General features: G+C 41.1%; 1 protein-coding gene across 10 annotated transcripts in view; it reads right to left on the bottom strand.

Annotated features, from left to right (window-relative positions):
• BCOR (BCL6 corepressor) overlaps positions 1-22,967 on the bottom strand; it is a 134,019-nt gene that overhangs the window by 53,764 nt on the left and 57,288 nt on the right. For 7 of the 10 annotated variants that reach the window (XM_070750542.1, XM_070750544.1, XM_070750540.1 and 4 more), the window contains exons 2-6: positions 13,985-14,116; positions 12,385-12,469; positions 3,398-6,220; positions 2,729-2,782; positions 2,158-2,341 (exon numbers count right to left, since the gene is read on the bottom strand). In XM_070750542.1, the coding sequence (XP_070606643.1) occupies positions 2,158-2,341; positions 2,729-2,782; positions 3,398-6,220; positions 12,385-12,469; positions 13,985-14,070 (3,232 nt within the window). In that variant the 5' untranslated portion in view covers positions 14,071-14,116. The remainder of the gene's footprint in view (positions 1-2,157; positions 2,342-2,728; positions 2,783-3,397; positions 6,221-12,384; positions 12,470-13,984; positions 14,117-22,967) is intronic. The other 3 variants (XM_070750545.1, XM_070750546.1, XM_070750547.1) reach the window with 3 other exon arrangements.

Below are 22,967 nucleotides of genomic sequence, written 5' to 3'. Positions count from 1 at the left end.
CGTTTTTTCCCTGACTTTTGAACATTTTAATAGTTTGGGTTTTCCCCCTGATTTATTCCCTTTTTTAATTCCCTGATATTTCCCAAACCCCCGATTATCCTGATAATTCCGTTTTCCAGGTTTGCTGGACACCCTGCATATATTTCATCTGCCACCTAATACAATTCCTCTTCACTCAATGCAGCCCAAGCAAGCCAAAAGGTTGCAAAACTATGCTCTAAAACGTATGGTCTGTAGCAGATGTTTTAAGACTGTAATCTTGCAGAAATTTAGAAACTTCAGGAGAGAGGGTATTTTAGAAAAGGAAAGTTTTAAACTTCATATTTATTATGGGAATAATGGGAACAAGAAGTATTATGTACATCATCTAAAGCTTTTAAACAAAAACTGGCTTAGGGTCTAAGAAATAAATACTGTACAGTATGTATTTTAAGATAAAGCTGTTTTTTGTTTTTTTGTTTTCTCCAAGTCATAATAAAGGCAGTAAGAAATAACTCCAAGATAATGTCTGCAAATCTTTGGAACTTCTTTTTCTATGAAACAAATGGTATAGTTAGCACTTTAACAGCTTCTCTCTTAGTTGATCTCTGTATACATGTATCATTTAAAAGACTGTATTTTAAGGTTTTACCATTTATTATCAGTTCATGGAAAGCTTTGGATACAACCCTAAAACATGGAATCTGACAAGATCTATATGTGTATTTTTAAGATGTTTAATGTTCACTTTATGTTTTTATGTCTATGTGTGTGTGTGTGTGTGTGTGTGTGTGTGTGTGTACAGTGTTCCCTTGACTTTCACAGGGGATGCGTTCCAAGACCACACGGGAAAGTCAAATTTGCGCGAAGTAGAGATGAGGAAGTAATTTATACTATACTACATTACACAGTATCGCAGGACATCCCCATACACTTTAAATCGCTAAATTACAATTTCCCATTCCCTTAACAACCTTTAGATTATTACACACCATTATTACTGGTACTCACCATTGAAGAAGATACTTAATGATCCCGATATTTATTAACATAATTATTTATTAACAATAATTTGGCGATGACGTATGACGTCACGGGTGGGAAAAATCGTGGTGTAGAAAAAAACCCGCGAAGTATTTTTTAATTAATATTTTTTGAAAAACCGTGGTATAGACTTTTCACGAATGTCGGACCCGTGAAAGTCAAGGGAACATTGTATATCTTTCGAGACTGAAGGATGCCAATGCAGTGTGTTTGTGTGTGTGTGTACACATCCCTCATCCCTCAATAATTTGCTTTTTATTCTATATAGCATTCAAAATAAGATTTGCTATCAAGGGATAGGTGGAAATGGATGTGTGATTTTTAATTTTGATCATTTCTATTTACTGGGTAATTTTGAGGTTTCAAGCCATAGGATCAGCCTGAACATATATTTGATAACTATATTTTCTAGAAACAAAGCTGTTAAATTCAGAAGAAAATATGTAATACAGTAAAATTAACTGGATAATCCTATTCCACCATGTTTTTTTCATGCATGCACTGCTTCTTAGAATTATTTCCAAATATTCCTTGACTAAATACACATTTCAGTCAACTGATATGCATTATATGTATCTTAAACTTGATGACATGAGTGCCTTTTATTCAATATCCTTATTATTTGAACTTTGCTACATTTGATAGGGGCTAGTTCTTCACTCAATCCTGTCACTTGTTATGGCCTGCCCAAATGCATGAGAGGAGAAAACGTAGCTGCTTTTCTTTTAACTTACGAATTACCTTTGAGTTTTCTACACTCACAGAAAACTTAGCTGAAACCAAAAGCAGTCACAACAAGAGACACAGATAGAAAAGACAATAGAAACAAGCCCTGCGTAGCAACTTCAGGTACAGCAAAATATTTTCCAAGAAAAAATTCACTGATATTACACAAACAGAGGTTAAGAGTGTTTCAAAATATTTTTTTTATTGGTAGGTGAGTATATGAATCATAAGCAACATATCAAAAAGTTAAGGAAATAAACCAGTAAACTATAATTGAATTTCCTATCCGTTCAGATATTGAAATGCACCAAATAAAAAAGATATATATTAAGTTCCCCAACTATTCAAATTAGAACATCTCCCTTTTCAGCAAGTAAATTAGTTCTCATAAGACTAATGTATGCTTACATCTGCTTTTGTCCTTTGGCCCAGCAATGACATCTTCCGAAGGAACAGAGTTAGGCTTTTTCTCATTATTTCCTTTCAAGTTTTCCCACTCTACTTGGTTGAATCGGCAGACCTCTGAATCTTTGGTTGCTACATTGCCTTCTCTGTCTTTCATCTCCAATTCTGAGAAGCGCATCATTGCACGCTAGAAAGAGAAACAATATGAAAATTGGACTCACAATAAGAGCTACTTTATTTACCTTACCTTAAATAAAAGTACATTCAAAATGAAATATGTAATGCATAAAAATTGTGATACATACAATTATTTGAGCTATGTATAATTACAAAATTATAAAATATCAGTATGCAAATGATACTGTATTTATACATAAACATATAGAGAGATGCTATGGAGACGTTTGTATATAATATAGGCAAGCAAACACACATTTTGAGAAATATAACAAGCAAAAAGAAAAACAGAACAATGAGTAAAGACGATCATGGCCCACAACTTCCCTTTGTGTTTTGAAATGAAATTTTAACTCAAACTTTTAAGAATCTAATAATAAAAATTTGAAGAACTGACCTCACAGTAAGCAGCAGGTAGACATAAAATACTGTCCTCTTGTAATCCTTCCATCTATGTAATTAAAATGGGCACTCAATGGATCATTTGGATAATTTCATCCATTTTTATAAGCATCAACCAATTCTTTTCTTAACAATGCAAATAATTTGGCTTAACTCATCTTGTCATAAATTGTAAACTTAACCTACAATATTTGCTATCATTCAACATTAAATTCATTACAGCTTTTATTATTCTATGCTGTTTTGCTTAGTAAAGAAGTTGCATTAATTTACTAAAACGCAGCTCCTTTATCAAATGCCACATTTAGAATATTAATTAGAATCTTTGCCATTATTGTATAATGTTGGCCAAACAAGCTAGCAAGCTATAAAAAAATACTACCTATGCAAATAAGAAACACATATTTTTCAATTATTCATTATTATATATTTATTGAGATAAAATTATTATTATTTACATTTGATTTGTATCTATTAATGCTTAACTTCCTCTCTTCTCATAGCAGTACCCTCATATATGCAAACGTATCATTAATTTTGTCAACAAACTTAAATTTGTAATATATACATACATTCTCCCAACCCACAAAACATCAACTTTCATTCTCAACTGCAATTTTATAAAGCAAATATTGTTTTTGGTAAGTTATTCCCAGAGACTCACCTGCAAGGCTCGTTGTTCTCGACTCAGTTGACTAGAATCTGCATACAGTTCAGTTGTAACACACTTGAATCGGTCACCTACGTAACCAGCAGAGTTTGCTATTCTCTTTGCCAGCTTAGATGGCTTAGGTTTCACGAGTTTGCCATCGTTAGATTCCATACCCTCAGTCCCATCTTTGGCATATGTCTGGTTGATTTCAACACTTGACTGTGTATTTCCCATACCAAGCTGTTTGGCATCATTTGGCATTTTACAAAAAGACATAGCCAAGCCATCATTCCCATGAGCAGTCTCCAGAAAAACAGAAGGGGGAATTGTCAATCTCTCTCTATTATGGCTTGCTGAGAGTTCATCTTTCCTTAAGTTGAAGATTGATGGGTTTGGATTCTGAATGTGCTTAAAGTTGTATGCTTCATGGAAATTATTTCTCCCACATTCTTCTCTCATTACAATAAAATCTCTATGCTGAAAGGCTTGTTCCACCTTGTGCTTTGTAGGGTCATTTGTTTGATTACCATTTTCAATAGGAAAACTCGGATTTGTCAGATCAGTTTCACCTTTTGCACCTTGCTCATCTCTCAATTCTGCAAACACAAGTTTATCACTTTTGGTACTATTTTTATTATTACTTGAATTTTGGTGTGATTTCACATTTCTCTCTGCAGGAATTTCAAAGTGTAACTTTGTGCTGGTTTCTAGCATCTCTGGCAATCTGTTTCTCAGAGCAGGGTCTTCATAACGGAGCCTCTCTTGTGATCTAGATCTCCTTTCTGATTTATCATCTTTTAGCTCAAGAGCTGCATGGGATAACAACATTGGATGTACCATTCCCATACCCAGTGCATCTTGATATGTCATAAAGTCACCACTGCTATTGGGTAAACTGTATGGAATAGTAGGTTTAGGAACCAAATGCCCAGGGAAAAGACTGCCACTAGGTAACAGAACCGGATGAGGATACACAGGTCCTTTTCCATGTAGAGACAAAGGCCCTAATGCTAAACCATCTGGAATTGGATACGGGAGATAGCTTCTTGGATAGGGCAATGGTGATCGGAATGCATCATTTGGAGAAAAAAATATGGAACCTGGAGCAAGAGTGTTTTCATTTGTTTTGAACATAGGTTCTTGATTATTGCCTTTAGCTGCCTTATTACTATGCTTTGATGGTGGTGATAATGACAATGATGATGATAATGATACTGAAGGTTGTCCTATGTGCTGTATGACAGATGCAGTGGTTTCTACAGAAATGTTAGTTTTTGGACAATCTACATTAGCATTTGGAGCTGGAGAAGCAGATGCTGGGCGACCTTCAGTTGATAAAGATCCTGAAGTATTATTAATTACTGTTTCAGTACCTCCCATCCTAGGGCAAGAAGAACTTCGTTGTTGAGGCGTTACCCAGCCAGGGGCTTTGTTTTTCAACAGAATGTTTTTGCTACTGTTATCTTCATTAGGAGCTGGACCAGGTACCACCCAGGAGGAAGGTGCAGTGCTAATTATCTCAGGTCTATAGACAGGACAACCATTTCCAGGTGAAATGGTTTCTTTTGGAAGATCACCTCCAGGTAAAACCAATCCTCCTCCAGTCCTGTTATGAACAAGCACAGTTGGTATCATTTTCTTAACATGATCAGACTTAGTTATTTCTGCATCAACAACTTTTGATGACAAATCCAGGGGTTTGTCAATGATATCTTTGGTAATAGTTTGCTGCTTTTCTAATAATGGAGGTGATCTGCTATCTTTCCTGTCATGACCTGTTTTCCTTGCATGTACTGTAGGTTGCTGAGAAAATTCATTTGGATCATGTGTTTTGGGAGCTTTCCCATTTGAGACTCTGGAAGAAAATTCACTGCTTACATTCATGTATGGCTTGGGGAGTGCAATTGAAGAAGGAGAGGTTGAAATTCTAGAAAAGTGTTTATGGAACTCTGAGTAAGTATCTCCAACTTGTGTTGGGAGATGCATTCTAGGTGACGGCCTGGGTGAATGTGACAGCAAAATAGAAGGATCAGTTGGTATATTGTTAGCAGCTGGTTTACCAGAAGGAATTCTGGGTGGTTTACTATTCTGAATATGTGGATAGGTATGAGAGTCTATAGAATTTGCTGGACTCACTCCCATCTTCCAAGATAAGCCTTTATCTGGACAGTGTCCCAAAGGGGGAATTGCAGGTGATGCTGATGTAGCCGAGATCCTCATCGATGAAGCTAACGATGATGGAATGTGGGGAGCAACATAGTGAGAAGGTGGCAAGTATAAAAAACGTTCACCATTTGTACATACAGGTGAATAAGTCACATGCTGTGGCAAGCTAAAATTGGATTGCTGAGGTAGCAAAGCCTTATACATATTCAATGAATACTTATTTGGTGAGTCAAGAAAAGGATAAATAGCACCTTCCATATAAGGATTTACCCAGGGTAGCCTTAGGTAACTAGCACCATTGACGCTGAGAGGACTTTGTTTGTCACTTGAATTTCTGTCCAAGCCTAAGGTCTCCCCAGTTGGAACAGAACTCTTTCGTACTCCAGGTGGTGTTTTGTAAAGAGCACTGAAGCCATTTGGGTTCTTTCCAGCTCCACTTTCAATTGCTTCAGTGGGATTAGACTTGAACTGTATATCTGAGTTCCTTTCAGGACCAAATCCAAGGCCAGCAATAGCACTTGTAGCATCCTGGGTCTTGTCTGAGCCAAGTCCACATAAATTGGAATAGACAATACTACTGGGAACTCTAAGTCCTTCCCGCATAAGTCCAGAACGATCCATAGTCAGAGCTGCAAGGCTGTCAATGTGATGCACAGCCGTTGTATTTACCTTCGAGGAATAAAAAATGATGTTACTTTAGCTTCTAATGAAAATGATAATAAAGACTATAGTTGAAATAGAAACAATAAATGTAAAGGAATTTAACTACCGTATATACTCGAGTATAAGTCGGGTTTTTTTAGCCCAAAAATGGGCTGAAAAACCCGACCTCGACTTATACTCGGGTGACTGACATGTCACCACAAGAGGGCACAAGCGGCTGAGGGAAAGACAGCCGTCTGCCTTTGCTTCAGCTAGAAAGAAGCGGCAACTGCCCGGTCAAGAAGCAAGAATCCACCTAGCCAAACGGCTTTTTTCTTGTTTAGCGCGGCGTTCAAGTGGTTGGCAGGTTCCTTTGCTTGCACGCAAGAGCCAACCACTCGAACGCCACGCTAAACAAGAAAAAAGCCGTTTGGCTAGGGGGTAGATTCTTGCTTCTTAACCGGGCAGTTGCCCCCTCTCCCAGAACTTCTTTGGAGCTGAAGCAAAGGCAGACGGCTGTCTTTCCCTAAGCCGCTTCCTGGAGACCGCTAAAGATATCGCTCTGGGAGAGGGGGCAACTGCCCGGTTAAGAAGCAAGAATTCCCCCCCCCCCAGCCAAACGGCTTTTTTCTTGTTTAGCGCGGCGTTCGAGTGGTTGGCTCTTGCGTGCAAGCAAAGGAACCTGCCAACCACTCGAACGCCACGCTAAACAAGAAAAAAGCCGTTTCGCTGGGGGGGGGGAATTCTTGCTTCTTAAACCGGGAGCAGTTGCCCCCTCTCCCAAAGCGATGTCCCAAAGCGGTCTCCGGGAAGCGACCGAGGGAAAGGCAATCGTCTGCCTTTCCTTCAGCCCGAAAGAGGAGGCAAATGCCCCGCCTTCCCCCAGCCAGTTAACCGAGCGCTTCAAGTTAACCGGCTGGGGGAAGGCGGGGCATTTGCCTCCTCTTTCGGGCTGAAGGAAAGGCAGACAATTGCCTTTCCCTCGGTCGCTTCCCGGAGACCGCTTTGGGACATCGCTTTGGGAGAGGGGGCAACTGCTCCCAGTTAAGAAGCAAGAATCCCTCCCCCCTAGCCAAACGGCTTTTTTCTTGTTTAGCGCGGCGTTCGAGTGGTTGGCTCTTGCGTGCAAGCAAAGGAACCTGCCAACCACTCGAACGCCGCGCTAAACAAGAAAAAAGCCGTTTCGCTGGGGGGGGGGATTCTTGCTTCTTAAACCGGGAGGGGTTGCCCCCTCTCCCAAAGCGATGTCCCAAAGCGGTCTCCGGGAAGCGACCGAGGGAAAGGCAATCGTCTGCCTTTCCTTCAGCCCGAAAGAGGAGGCAAATGCCCCGCCTTCCCCCAGCCGGTTAACTTGAAGCGCTGGGTTAACCGGCTGGGGGAAGGCAGGGCATTTGCCTTCTCTTTTGAGCTGAAGGAAAGGCAGACGATTGCCTTTCCCTCGGTCGCTTCCCGGAGACCGCTTTGGAACGTTGCTTTGCTTGCGCCTGCCCCTCCTACAGCGGAGAGAGGCGGCAAATGGCCAGCCCTTCCCCCACCCGCTTAGCTGAGCCCTTCGGGAAGGTGCCGCCTGTCTTCGCTGTAGGAAAGGCAGGCACATCCGAAGCGCGTGGGGAAGTGGCTGTGGGAGGCAACGACATTCCTAAGCCGGTGAGGTGTGGTGGGGGGGGTGGCGAGAAGATAGAAGCAAGAATCCACCCCCCCCAGCTTTCCCCCCCTCTCCCCGCAAGAAAAGGAGCCAGCCAAACACTCCAATGCCGCGCTAGAGGGGGGGAAAGCCGATGAGGTGTGTGTGTGGGGGGGGGGTGGATTCTTGCTTCTGTCTTCTCAACACCCCCTCACCCCACCTCTCGGGAAGAGAGCGACAGGAAAGGACGCGGTTTTCTTCTGCCGGGTCGAGGACAAAGCGGGTGTTGAGGGCAGCGGGCGAGCAACATTTCAGCGGGGAGAAAACCCCAAGCTGAGAGTGCCTTTTAAAATCACTCTCCTCTCAGCCTCGGCAAGCTGCCGAGAAGTGGGGTTTTCGGAGTGGGGAGGCAAAAACGCTCAGAATGTCACCAACGAGGCATTTCTCCAAGGGGCGGGGGTCCCTAAACTTTCCTTTAACCCCAGCGGACACAAAGATGGGAATGCGTGGTCCTTGCCAGCCACCCATCTGCGGGGGCTGCCCCGCGCCAAGGCAGAATTAAATTCAACAACCAAAATATTATATTTTTAAAAAACATACTTTTTTGACAGTTTGTTTGCCTTTTAAGACATCTCTCTGGCTGTGCCTAATGTCAACAATAAAAATTTTTGCCAGGTGAATTTTTTTTTTGCCAGATTAGCTATGGATCTCACTGAAGAAATTTTAAAGAATACTCAAAATGATTCTTCATTTGCTTTGTAACCTTAAATAAAAAAACAATACAGTATTGACTCTGTAATTTACCCGGGGAGGGGACAGGAGGGGGGCGCAGACAGACAGGAAAGGAAGACAGACAGACAGACAGACAGACAGAGACCTATGACCACAATTGAGCTCAAAATTTGTTGTTAAGCAAAAGCATTGTTAAGTGAAAATCACCACATTTTACTCAATCCATGACATTTCCTAGCTCTAACAGTGATGTGCAAGCTAGGGAAGTACCGGTACATCTGAAGACATGTGTAATGTTCTAGTTATGGTTAACTGTGTGACAGAAAGTGGACTCTGGGTTTGTTTTCCTATTACAGTGAGGTTGAATGTACCATATATAATTTTACAAGAGCTCTCTCTCTTTCTCTCTCTGTATATACACATACAGTTTATATAGTAGATAATGTACAGTATATTTTTGTGTGCCTGTGTGTAATATTTATTTACACATATGGCATATATACATAGAATTAAGTATATTTTGGATGTTCAGTAATTGTAAATATAGAGGGAAATTGTATCTCTTTGAGGCAAGGAGAGGTCAAGTATCCTAACCCTAACCCAAACCAGCAGGAGCAGGGGATTAAGGTAAGTACCTAGGTACTTGCATTTTTTTTGCCTATACCTGCCTTGGGGGATATATACCTGTTTACCCTCTTTTAAACTTACAGAGCTAGTTTACTGGCTTTCTTTGAAATAAATATTCTAAAATATTTAATCTACTGATGCCTCAATTGATGTAATTTTATTGGTTTCCATTTTTATAAGTTACCAGTAGCCGCTGCAATTTCCACCCTCGACTTATACAGGGGTTTATAAATTTTCCCAGTTTTTGTGGCAAAAGTAGGCGCCTCGACTTATAGTCGGAGCGACTTATACTCGAGTATATACGGTATTTAAAAATTGTAAAGTGTTTCACACAGGAGTGAAAGAAATCTGTTTTTTATCAACTAAATTTGATATTTTTAATTAAGAATAATTTGACATCCAGATCCTTTCCTATTTGGCAAACATCTATGTAGATACTACCTTTAAACAACAATTTCTCAAACTTTTTTCTACTGAAATGACACATTCATAAAAAGAAATAGATTTCAAACGTTATCTTTATCATTTATGGTCCTTTTTTAGGAGGATCATTATAGAACAAGTTTCAAAGTACAGTAGTTTAATTCGTTCCAGAACGGAGCTCGTATGTCGATCAAGTCGTATCTGGAAGAAATGGCTTTAGACTTTGTTTTTCCCCCGCTGAGATAACCAGAAGCAAGGATTCTTGCGCCACCTAGTGGAAGCTCGGCTCGTATCCCGAATTTGAGCTCGGGTGTCGAACAGAAATTTCGCTCCCGTCGTGGCTCGTAACTTGGAATACTCGCATGTGGAGCTGCTCGTATCTAGAAGTACTACTGTACTGATATACATATCCATCTATCTAAAGTAACAAATGAGAGAAAATATTCAAATAATACTTTTAAAAATTCTCCTTATTAGCTAGACTAGATTCCAACTGTATACAAACACTTAACAAAAAATCCCATGAACTCAATAGTGAATAAGTATAAAGTAGTATAGCAATTACAGTGATCCCTCTATTATCGCGAGGGTTCCGTTCCAAGACCCCTCGCGATAATCGATTTTTCGCGATGTAGGGTTGCGGAAGTAAAAACACCATCTGCGCATGCGCGCCCTTTTTTCTATGGCCGCGCATGCGTAGATGGTGGAGTTTACGTTCCCCGCCGCCCACGCAAAGGGGAAACCCAGATTCGGCTCCTCGCTGCTGCTGCGCTACCGAGCAGAGCAGCTGCTGGGCGGCCGAAGGAACCTTCCCTGGGTCTTCCCCCTCTTGCTGGCGGGCGGGCGAGCGGCGGGCATCAGCGAGGAGCCGGGGTTTCCCCTTTGCGTGGGCGGCCGGGAAGACCCAGGTTGGGGGTTCGGGGGGGTGCTGGGAAGCCCCCCAGGCCGGCTGCGACCTTTTAAAACAGCCGCGCCGCTTCCCAGCTGAGTCCTGAAGCCAAACGCGGAAGTTCGCCTTTGGCGTTTGGCTTCAGGACTCAGCTGGGAAGCGGCGTGGCTGTTTTAAAAGGTCGCAGCCGGCCTGGGGGGCTTCCCAGCACCCCCCCGAACCCGGGTTGGGGCTTCGGGGGGGGTGCTGGGAAGCCCCCCAGGCCGGCTGCGACCTTTTAAAACAGCCGCGCCGCTTCCCAGCTGACTCCCGAAACCAAACCTGGAAGTGGGTTTTTTTAATTAATTTTTTTTTTAAAATCGTGATATAGCGTTTCGCGAAGATCGAGATCGCGAAACTCGAGGGATCACTGTATAACTTTTAAAGCCTACTGATTCCTAATAGGATGTTGTCCTTTTTTAAAAAAAAATAAGCTGGACTATATTTTTTTTGAGGAAGATGAAGCTAGCTAAGCATTCTCAAGACACTTACACTATAGTAAGAGTACAAATCCAAACTTGTACAAATATCAATCACAGAATTCCTCTGGGTATGGAATGGATAATTGTAATATTATTTGGAACTTCTGTAACTCTTCATGAACTAGGTACAGTGGTATCTCTACTTAAGAACTTAATTCGTTCTGTGACCAGGTTCTTAAGTAGAAAAGTTTGTAAGTAGAAGCTATTTTTCTATAGGAATCAATGTAAAAGCAAATAATGTGTGCAAACCCACTAAGAAAGAACTAAAAGCTCGGAATTTGGGTGGGAGGAGGAGGAAGAGGAGAAGGACAGTTGCTACAGAAGGAAGAAGGTGAGATGAGGGGAATCAAAAAAATCCAAAACTTTAAGGCTTAAAAAAAAAAGAGGGACCCTGAGGCGGCGAGGATGAGCACGTGCCTCCCATACACCCGGCGCGAGGCTGCCTCCCCTAAAATGAGCCAGAGAGAGAAACCCAGGCGGGCGAGGGAGGGGAACCTCCTGCTCCTTTGACCAAAAGGTGGTGGCGGCGGCTGCAGCTGCTACCTGCTTCCTCCTCCTTCCCATGCTGAAGGGCTTGTCTTGCTCGCTTTGTAGCTGGTGCCTTTCCTTCACTGTGGTGACTCCTTGGTTTGGATGAAACTGCCCCCTTTTGCCTTTCCACGCCCAGACGCTCCGGGAGGCAACCTCACACCGGGTGTATGGGACGCAGCGTGAGGGAGTCACCACAGTGAAGTGGTTTATTCCTTCTCCAAGCGCCCAGAGAAAGGAAAATGCTCCGTTCGCTTTGGGCTGCCCAGAGCGAAGGGAGCATTTCTTTTCTCTGGGCACTGGCAGAGATTTATTCCCTCTCCAAGCGGCCAGAGAAAGGAAAATGCTTTGTTCGCTCGGTACTGCCAAAGCCTCCTTAAGCGCCACTGAAAGGCTCCCCTGGAAGCCCAGAAAAACCCGAGATGTCCGGGATTAAAGGGGGAATGGCAAGAAACTGGCCGGGCCTTCATGCCGCTCTCAAATTTCCTGGGAATTTTTTCTAGGCTCAAGTTCTTAAATAGAAAATGGTTCTTAAGAAGAGGCAAAAAAATCTGGAACACCCGGTTCTTATCTAGAAAAGTTCTTAAGTAGAGGTGTTCTTAGGTAGTGGTACCGCTGTATATCATAGAATAAGAGGTCTTAGGACTCATTCTAAACAAAATATAGCACGGGGAAGTTTTACCATGAAGTCTTATTCATGCCACAAAAAAGATGGCTAAATATCACATGTGAACAGTAGTGAACTAAATGCTTCATCACCTCTAACTGTACTTATTTGTAAATGAAACAACACATAACAGGTTAACAACAACAATTGTATCTTTAATCCATATTAACTCTTTCTTACCACACTGTGGTTCAGATGATTTTCTTCCCTTAATTCCAGCCTGTTTTTCAAGACATCATTTCCATCATTTACAGGGATTTTCCTGCTTTAAAGAAACGTTTAAAAACAGGTTTAGGGATAAAATTATGAAATGTATATCTTGATTGTACATTAACATGCATTTATGAATACTAAGGATACACAGTATTCCAGATTGTAAGCAAAAGACTGCAGTGGAGTATAAAGGAGCATGAAAATAACATCTAAAGGCATTCATTCAGTTTCAAAAGTTTTTTTTTCTATAAAATGAAGTTTAGTTAACATTCCTAGTTGGTTTATCTTTTTTTTTAAATGAAGAAAGTAGAAAATTATCACACCCTCCTAATATCATACAAAAAAATGAGCTGTTCAGTGACAAAGAGGAAGCCACACATCTGTGCCTCAGCAGTGCTGAGGCCCAGGGACTTGTTATCACAGAAAATGCCAATAAAAAAGCTCCTTGGTGCCAACTTTCAAATCCCAGGGACACAATTGCTGACATATAGCAGAAGGAAAGTTTCATCATTACCCAGAAGAGCCAATTCTAATCTTGATAGTTAAAGTGAAACAATCAATATATAAGATAGAGCAACGCCCATATTTTTTACAGTTTTGATCAAATATTGTATAAAAGCACAGCTTTTATACAATATTATACGGAGAGGGTTGGCATACAAATCTAATAAATAAATAAATACGCTAGCCAAGCACTTTAATAAATTTTTATTATGTATCCTTTCATTGGGTGCCTTGATAACGTAATGCCAAAAGTCTTCATCTGCCATGCTTTGTAATTTTTATTTGTTTGTTTGTTTTCCACATCACTTTAAACTAAAAAGAAAAAAACTATATATCTTCAGCAAGGTTAGCAGTCTTTGGCATTTAGCATAACCTCTAGGAGAGAAATCAGGTAATAATTGTTTGTTATATCATTTCAGAGTGTCAACAAAGTGGGCTTTAGAAAGAAAAAAAGTGGGGTGTTAAAAAGAGAATCAGTTATTATGTGCACTTTCAAACAGAAAACCATTGAGGAAATACACTCAACAGAACAATGTTGTAACATTGAAAAAATATTGTACTGACAATCATTTTATCAAGTTTCCCATAAAACTTACTCTGAAAACTTTTTTTGTAAAATGAACAGATGAATGCAATGTTCTCTACTATGGCAATAGAAACTATCAGTGTTCCCTTGAATTTCGTGGGTCTGAACTTTGCGAATAGCCTATACCACAGTTTTTCAAAAAATATTACTTAAAAAATACCACGGTTTTTCCCGCCCGATGATGTCATATTGTTAATAAATAATTATGTTTATAAATATCCGGATCACTAAGTGTCTTATTCAATGGTACCAGTAATAATGGCAAGTAAATGGTTGTTAAGGGAATGGCAAATGGTAATTTAGGGGTTTAAAGTGTTAAGGGATGACTTGTGATACTGTTCATAGCCAAAAATGGTGTATTTACTTCCGCATCTCTACTTCGCGGAAATTCGACTTTCACGGGTGGTCTCGGAACGCATCCCCCGCAAAAATTGAGGGAACACTGTAGTTTAAGATTTCCAATACATAAATATTTACCTGTCTTCATTAATTCCACACATGCGGACCCTTTCACTGCTCATCCAGCTATGAACATTGCCATACAGGGGAGTTGCAGAAAGCATGACGTCGTCACTTAGAAGAGACTCTTTCTTCACAAGTGTTTACAATCTATTTAAAAACAAGAACATATGGAATTGAGAAACCTATCCTAGAAGGAAATGCAAATATCACAGCAGAGTCACCAGACTTTTTTGATAATTAATTCTGAATGTGGTTTTGGAAGAGAATAAAAGTGCACAGTTTACACACACACGCACACGCACACGCACACACACACAGTGTACTGAAGAAATTTATAGATCAGATAAGATAGAAATTTTCTCTTCGTACACTTTCTGAGGATTAAGATTTATTCCATACCTTTGACAAGTCTAACACTTTTAAGAGTTTCGTTCAAATTTAGAAAACTAAAATCATTCTATACTTATGAACAAAATACACCTGGCTTGTACTACGTAGAGAGACAACTATTTAATATTCCTGCAAAGTATATCTATGTCTATTTCATTCTTCTGCAATATTACTTTGAAAACATACTGGAACTAGGCTCTAGAATGAATAAGCTATCATAGGAAATCCAACTAACACTAATTACAGTAATTGTATCATTTATTGTATGTGTTCCTAGATGGCTAATAACTAAAGGAATAGAAATTGTAGTACAGTGATCCCCCGCTCGTTGCGAGGGTTCCGTTCCAGGAGCCCCCGCAACGAGCGGGTTTTCGCGAAGTAGCGATGCGGAAGTAAAAACACCTTCTGCGCATGTGCAGATTGTGTTTTTATTCCCAAAGCACTAGCGAGGAGCCGAAGATTGGGGGCGGCGCGGCTGTTTGCCGCCGGCATGGAGGGCTTCCTAGCAGCCCCCCAAACCCGGGTTGGGGGTCCGGGGGGCGCTGGCTCTCGCCGCTTTCGAGCTGAATCCGGGAGCGAATTCGCTCCCGGATTCAGCTCGAAAGCGGCGAGAACGAACGGCAAGGAACGCCTTTTCCACGCCGTTCATTCTCGCCGATTTCGAGCTGAATCCGGGAGCGAATTCGCTCCTGGATTCAGCTCGAAAGCGGCGAGAATGAACGGCGTGGAAAAGGCGTTCCTTGCCGTTCGTTCTCGCCGCTTTCGAGCTGAATCCGGGAGCGAATTCGCTCCTGGATTCAGCTCGAAAGCGGCGAGAACGAACGGCAAGGAACGCCTTTTCCACGCCGTTCATTCTCGCCGATTTCGAGCTGAATCCAGGAGCGAATTCGCTCCCGGATTCAGCTCGAAAGCGGCGAGAACGAACGGCAAGGAACGCCTTTTCCACGCCGTTCATTCTCGCCGCTTTCGAGCTGAATCCGGGAGCGAATTCGCTCCCGGATTCAGCTCGAAAGCGGCGAGAACGAACGGCAAGGAACGCCTTTTCCACGCCGTTCATTCTCGCCGCTTTCGAGCTGAATCCGGGAGCGAATTCGCTCCCGGATTCAGCTCGAAAGCGGCGAGAACGAACGGCAAGGAACGCCTTTTCCACGCCGTTCATTCTCGCCGCTTTCGAGCTGAATCCGGGAGCGAATTCGCTCCCGGATTCAGCTCGAAAGCGGCGAGAACGAACGGCAAGGAACGCCTTTTCCACGCCGTTCATTCTCGCCGCTTTCGAGCTGAATCCAGGAGCGAATTTGCTCCCGGATTCAGCTCGAAAGCGGCGAGAATGAACGGCGTGGGCGGGCGAAGGGCGGGCGGCAGCGAGGAGTTTGCGTGGGCGGTGGGGAAACTCCTCGCTGACGCCAGCAAGAGGGGGAAGACTCAGGGAAGCCGCCCAGCAGCTGATCTCCCGGTTGCCATCTACGCATGCGTGCCCACGGGCACGCATGCGTAGATGGTATTTTGACTTCCGGGTTGAAAAATAGCGAAGTACCCTGTTCGCAATGGTTGGGGACGCAATAAACGGGGGATCACTGTACAATGTAAGTGGCCACAACCAATAGAACCATAAAACATATTAAACAAACTGTTCCAGCAGTAAACTATTATCTATCTATCTAATATACTGCTTCAATCACTAGAATAGACAATTAATATGTTAGCATTTAAAACAGCAGAACAAGAATAATAAACTAGAACCAAGAAAACAATATTTTAACGCATTGGAAAAACTATAAACCAAAGTCAATCACAACTGGACACGCCTTGGCTGGGCAGGGCTAAGATAGGACTAGGACTAGAATTCTTTATTGGGCAACCTTCTGAAAGAGCCAGGTTTTCAGAATTTAATGACAGGGCTATGGAGATTTTGAGGGAACAATGTTCCGCAAGATAATTATAGAGAAGGCAGGTTTCTTGTAATGCTGGGACCTAGAACATGCCACTTTACCAAATCTTTGTGGTTGGGGGGGAAATAACAAGAAAAAGATGGTAGTACAGTGGTACCTCTACTTAAAAACGCTTCTACTTAAAAACTTTTCTTGTTCAAAATTTTTTGCCTCTTCTTAAGAACCATTTTCTACTTAAGAACCCGACCCCAGAAAAATTTTCCAGCAAATTTGAGAGCGGCACGAAGGCCCGGCCAGTTTCCTGCCATTCCCCCTTTAATCCCAGCCATCTCAGGCTTTTCTGGGCTACCAGAGGAGCCTTTTGGTGGCACTTAAGGAGGCTTTGGCAGTCCAGAGCGAACAAAGCATTTTCTTTTCTCTGGGCGTTGGAGAGGGAATAAACCTCTGCCAGCGCCCAGAGAAAATAAATGTTCCCTTCGCTCTGAGCAGCCGAGGAGTCACCACAGCGAAGAAAAGGCGCCGGCTACAAAGCGAGGGAGGAGAGGGGAGCCCTTCAGCCAGTGTATGGGAGGCAGTGTATGGGAGGCAGCCTTGCACCGGATGTATTGGAGGCACGTGCTCCTCCTCGCCACCTCAGAATTCCTCTTTTTTTTTAGCCTTAAATTTTTGGATATTTTTTTTATTCATCTCACCTCACCTTCTTCCTTTGGCAGTGACTCTCCTCTTCCCCTTCTTCCTCCTTCTACTCCCACCCAAATTCTGAGCTTTTATTTCGAGCTTTTATTTCTTTCCTAATGGGGTTGCACGCATTTATTTGCTTTTACATTGATTCCTATGCACTTCAATAGTCGAAACTTGAGGTGACTATGAAAAGGACTTCCTGATCCAGGAAAGAATGTAATTAGTGCATAACATGGCTTTTTGGAAAAGTGTTCATGGCTACAAATGCCACCTAGTCCATTGTACATAAATTGAGGGCTATAAGAATTCCCAAATTATGTACAACTTTTATCTGGAAGAACTAAATTTCTATAACTGGAAAGTTTTTGAAACTAGTCCCATTCCAGACATTTTATAGATCTCCCCAACACTAACTGCTTGGCTAGGGATCAAAGTGTAAAGTTGCATATCAACTACATGCCAGAGATGGTTGATTATTTACTGATGTATAGATATCATCTAATACTGTTATGTGGCCATTGAATAAGAAGCAGGAAAAGTAGTAAGCCATTTGGAACCCCATACAGCAAAGGTTTCAAACCAGGTATTTCCTCACCTACTAACACTGATTGGAACAGTGCAAAGGAAGAGGAGAACCATTATGACATCATTTTCATTCTTTGGGGATTGTCCATAACAATACTATGATTGAAGGTTTTAAATGCCACTGGCAGATCAGACTAGTGAAGTTGTACTATTTCTATTTCAATCTTGACAGAGGCATTCCACAAGGGCAATTAGTGCCCTGTAATTATTATATTCAGCCGTACAAAAAAAAAAGGAGGGGGGGTATTAAAAAAGACCTTATCTTTGATAGGTCTCAATAACCAAAAGAAACAAGTGACCAATACATAGCAATGCTGAGATTCTGAAGAACTCTGTCCACTTCCTTCCTGCAGGTTCAAAATCCTCTCCAGATAATAGAGCAGGGCTCCTGTTCAGTCAGTTCCCCAGAACATGTCCAACCAGAATCCACTGAATGAATTCAATGTTAGATGCCTAGCAGATTCCTTACAACAGCTCTTTTAATGTTCATCATGGCTCTCTAGCCACAAATTAACAGATTGTTAAAAGAGGCATTGGATGGCATTTTGCCCTTATCACCACGTTGCTCAAAATATAAACTTATGCAAATGTTTAGACTCCTTCTTATTTCTCCAGCTCTGTGTGTCTCTTCTGACTATTTATTGACACTCCTCCAAAAGCCCAAGAGGGCCAACAGAATCATAACCAAAGTCATTCAGATGCAATCCCATCTAAAGCCATTTCAGAAAAAAATTCAGAAAACTCCCCAAGCAAAATCTGGGTATCAAATGGTATAAGGGAATGGCTAATTTAATAGTAATAGTAATTTTATACAATGGAGATAGTAATAGTAATTTTTATATAGTGGGGAGCAGGACTAAAAATCACCAAAGAAATCAGAAAGTAGTATTAATATGGCAAAAGATAGGTATTAATGTTCTTTATCCTCAGATTCCTTCATATTTACCCCAATACACGGACCATATCCAATATTTGACCACCCATGTATGTTGCTTACCTTTTCTTAAATGGGTTAGGCTTGGATAGCTCTTTACAGAATGTAAGAGTTATTAATCTTATTAATATGCCATATTTCTGGAGTATAAGATGCACTTCCCCCCAAAAAAAGATGGTGGAAATGTCGGTGCGTCTTATACACCAAATACAGCCATTTTTGGCCTCCTGAAACCCCACGTTTGCATCCCATTTTTACAAAAAAATGAGCCTGTTTTGCACAAAAATGGGGTGGACAGAGGATCTGGGAAGCCTACAGAGCTCCTGGGGACTGGGGGAAGGCAAAACGTCCCCGTTTTTTATGGGAAAAAATGGGCAAAAAATGGCTTAGGTTTTTGCAAAAACTGGGGCATTTTTGCCATTCCCCAGTCCCCAGGAGCTCTCTGTAGGCTTCCTACCCTTTGCCCACCCCATTTTTGTGGGGGGGAAACAGTCCGTTTTTCACAAAAACAGTTGTGGTTTTGCCCTCTAATTATCCTATCTAGCATGACAGGAGGAGGAATTATAGGAGTTGAAGTCCACTAGTCTTAAAGCCGTCAAGTTTGAAAACCCTGGATTAGGGACACAAGGGTCTTCAAATTCGGCAAGTTTAAGATTTGTGGACTTCAACTCCCATTCCTGAGCTAGCATGACTGGAGGAGGCATTGAAGTCCACAATTCTTAAAACTGTCAAGTTTGAAGTTTGTAAAAAGTGTACATGGTTGTAAACAGTATTCTGCTACACTGGTATTTTATTGAATAACATATTATACTACACCATTCGGTTCAGAATACTTTTTTTCTTGTTTTTCTCCTCTAAAATCTAGGTGCGTCTTATACTCCGAAAAATACGATAATTCTTTTTCATATATTTTAAGCCTGAGTCACATAAGAAAGCATAAATAAAATCATGCAACAAATAACTCTTATCAGAATTCATAAAAGTCCAGAACCCCACTGAAATGAAACATTCTTATTATTTGTTGTCTCTTGCGCACTTTATAGCAAATTTCTGGGAATCTTGAAATCCAAACAGAAATCAAGAGTTCTGTACTTCAAAGCCCAATACATTTCATATCAACACAGCACTGAAAGGAGCCATTTAGACCTTTCAGACCTTGGAGACCCCTGATCTAAAATACTCAGTTGCCCTCAGCTCTCTTTGTAAGATTTAGCTTCTAGTTCCTTCAGCATCTTTATTTTCTCCAAACCAGTTTCTGACTCTTTGTATGATACCTAGAACTGGGCCCACTGCCATGCCCAGAATTGGATGCAACATGTAACATGGTGTCCAACTAATGCAAAACTACTTCCTGTGATTTGGAAGCTACACTTTTATTGATGTAGTGTAAACCTACATTTTTCTTCTTAGTAAATATGTCACACCGCTAACTCATATTTACTTTGCAATCTGGTACAATTCCAAGATCTTCGCTCCCTGTATATAATTCAAAATAGATGGCAACACCTTTTCTAGTTGGCTGAAATCAGAATAATTAAGCAGAATTGAACCAGGTTATTATATTGATGGCAAATCACCAGAAATTTCCAGGAATATAAACTAGGCTAACATTTAAAAAGAATATTCCTGGAATAGGTTAACATAGAAAACTAGTTCCATACTATTACCAACAAGACAAGACAAATTTATCTGTAACAAAGAGCCAAGAGGAGACAGTACCATTTATTATTAAAGTTTGGTGTCCTCCTTTCTAACCTGAGCATTTTATTTCTTTTATCTGATTGAAATATTTCACATATAACTTGATTAAATTTATTTCTGTTCTTTTTAGCCCATTTCCTTAACCCATTAAGATTTTGTGTATCTGTGTGCGTTTTCAGCAGCATTAGCTATCCTATACAGTTCGGTGTCATCTACAAATCTAAAATCCTCACCTATTTCATTTTTTAAAATGTTGAAGAAAACCAGGGTCAAAACCGCACTTTATGACACCTAACTTAATGCCTACCTTCAACTTGTTAAGGAAACACTTTTTTGAATGCCATTTTTTAAATTAACTGTTGGTCCATCTAACAGACTTGCCAACCAGCATAATTTAACATGTTTGCTAATCACAATGTTATGGGCTTCTCTGTGAAATCACTAAATGTATATGGAGATTCTCAGTAATCCAGATCATAGTTGTCCCAAATGTGCTTTTTCAAGAGGCAACTGGACTTTCTGAAGAAGCTTTGTGGATGAGAAGCAAAAGGTCTTCAAAGAAAATCAAGAAAGCCCAGTTGCTTCTTGAAAAAGCACTCTTGGATTCACTGTGAAATGTTTTGTTGAAGTCAAGATATATTTAATTTGTAGTAGTCAGATAATTTATAAAGGAAGTTACCCACTCAAAAATGAAATAAGTCATTAAACTGAGTCTAAAGCAGACCTGGGCAAGATGCGGCCCGGGGGCTGGATGCAGCCCGCCCGCTGTCTGTGACCAGCCCGCAGAGGTTGGTCCAACCTGTCCGTGTGCGCACGCAGGCAAAAACCAAAAGCCGCACAGCATTTCCAAAAGCCGCGCAGTGGAGTCGGATGGCCTCACCACCTGCACGCCGAAGCAAAAAGCAAAAAAGCGGCAGTCACATTGTGCCTGTTGCTCGGCTGACGCCGCTGCCTACATCTCTCTCGCCTCGCCCTCTCCACCTTTCCCGTAAGTTGACTTAACCTTCTTTGGGAATTCGTGGCGGAGCCTCTCCCACCTCCAGTGGGGGAAAATCAGGTTGGGGAGCAGGGAGAGAATTGGAAGACTGAGAATGGAGGGAAGGAAGGAAGAAGGGGAGGGAGGGAGGGAGGAGAAATGGAGGAAGGAAGGAAGGAGAAATGGAGGGAGGCAGAAAGGAAGGAAGGAAGGAGAAATGAAAGGAGGAAGGAAGGAGAAATAGAGGGAGGAAGGAAGGCGAAATGGTATTACTTGTATGCCAAGGAGAGGGGCGGCATACAAGTCTGAATAATAAATAAATAAATCTCTGGAAATATAAAACTATTAAATATGAATCTCTCCCCTTTTATGGAAAGCAAACAAGTTCCTTGATAGATAAAAATAGAAGTAGAAAGAAACTAGACAACTTTAGGATTTTAAAAAAAAATGAAATAATCAGGTAGCGTTATATGAATTGAATGAATTATTAACTTAAAATTGGATAAAGGAACTTTCCAGGATCATAATTTGGAATTATAGGGAAGTGATAATGACCAAATGATTTCAGCTTTTTTCATTTAGCATCTGTCACCAGCATATGTATACTATATACCAGGGGTGGGCAATTAATTTATAATTATAATTATAATTATAATATATAACTTTTCTAGATAAGAACCGGGTGTTTAAGATATAATATATAATTATATATATATATATATTATATATAATATAATATATAATTATAATATAATTAACTCAGTTCTACACAATAATATACAGAATTGGATAGAACTGAGTTAATTATATTAGTTCGACCCTCTAAACCATCCCAATTTCTCATGCAACCCTATGGCAAAATTAATTGCCCACCCCTGGTCTAAAGAGATGCCCTGGTATGGAAGCAGAGGGAGAGTGAATCTTTGAACATTTATTTCAGGCAGAAATCCTATTCATTGCTATTCATCACTTCATAATAAACAGCATGTCTGTTTCTATTTTAAATGAAGTTTCTAAGATCCCAATCTCCAAGAAAAAGCTGAAGGGGCTATAGACCAGTGTTTTTCAACCAGTGTGCCGCGAGACATGGTCAGGTGTGCCCCGAAGCTCAGCAAGAGAGAAAGAAAGCAAGAGAGAAAAAGAGAGAAAGAGAGAAAGAAAGCAAGAGAGAGAGAAAGAAAGCGAGAGAAAGAAAGAGAGAAAGAAAGCAAGAGAGAAAGCAAGAGAGAAAGAGAAAGAGAGAAAGAAAGCAAGAGAGAAAGAAAGCAAGAGAGAAAGAAAGCGAGAGAGAGAAAAAGAGAGAGAGAGAGAGAAAGCAAGAGAGAGAGAAAGAAAGCGAGAGAAAGAGAGAAAGAAAGCAAGAGCAAGAAAGCAAGAGAAAGCAGAGAAAGAAAGCAAGAAAGAAAGAGAGAAAGAAAGCAAGAGAGAAAGAAAGCAAGAGAAAGAAAGCAAGAGAGAAAAAGAGAGAAAGAGAGAAAGAAAGCAAGAGAGAGAGAAAGAAAGCAAGAGAAAGAGAGAAAGAAAGAGAAAGAAAGAAAGCAAGAGAGAAAGAGAAAGAGAGAAAGAAAGCAAGAGCAAGAAAGCAAGAGAGAAAGAAAGAGAGAAAGAAAGCAAGAAAGAGAAAGAGAGAAAGAAAGCAAGAGAGAAAGAAAGCAAGAGAGAAAGAGAAAGAGAGAAAGAAAGCAAGAGAGAAAGAAAGCAAGAGAGAAAGAAAGCGAGAGAGAGAAAAAGAGAGAGAGAGAAAGCAAGAGAGAGAGAAAGAAAGCGAGAGAAAGAGAGAAAGAAAGCAAGAGCAAGAAAGCAAGAGAAAGCAGAGAAAGAAAGCAAGAAAGAAAGAGAGAA

Source organism: Erythrolamprus reginae, chromosome 4, assembly GCF_031021105.1.
Source record: "Erythrolamprus reginae isolate rEryReg1 chromosome 4, rEryReg1.hap1, whole genome shotgun sequence".
NCBI lineage: Eukaryota > Metazoa > Chordata > Lepidosauria > Squamata > Dipsadidae > Erythrolamprus > Erythrolamprus reginae.
The sequence above is the reverse complement of the archived record's forward strand: the minus strand, read 5'-3'. Positions and strand labels throughout refer to the sequence as shown.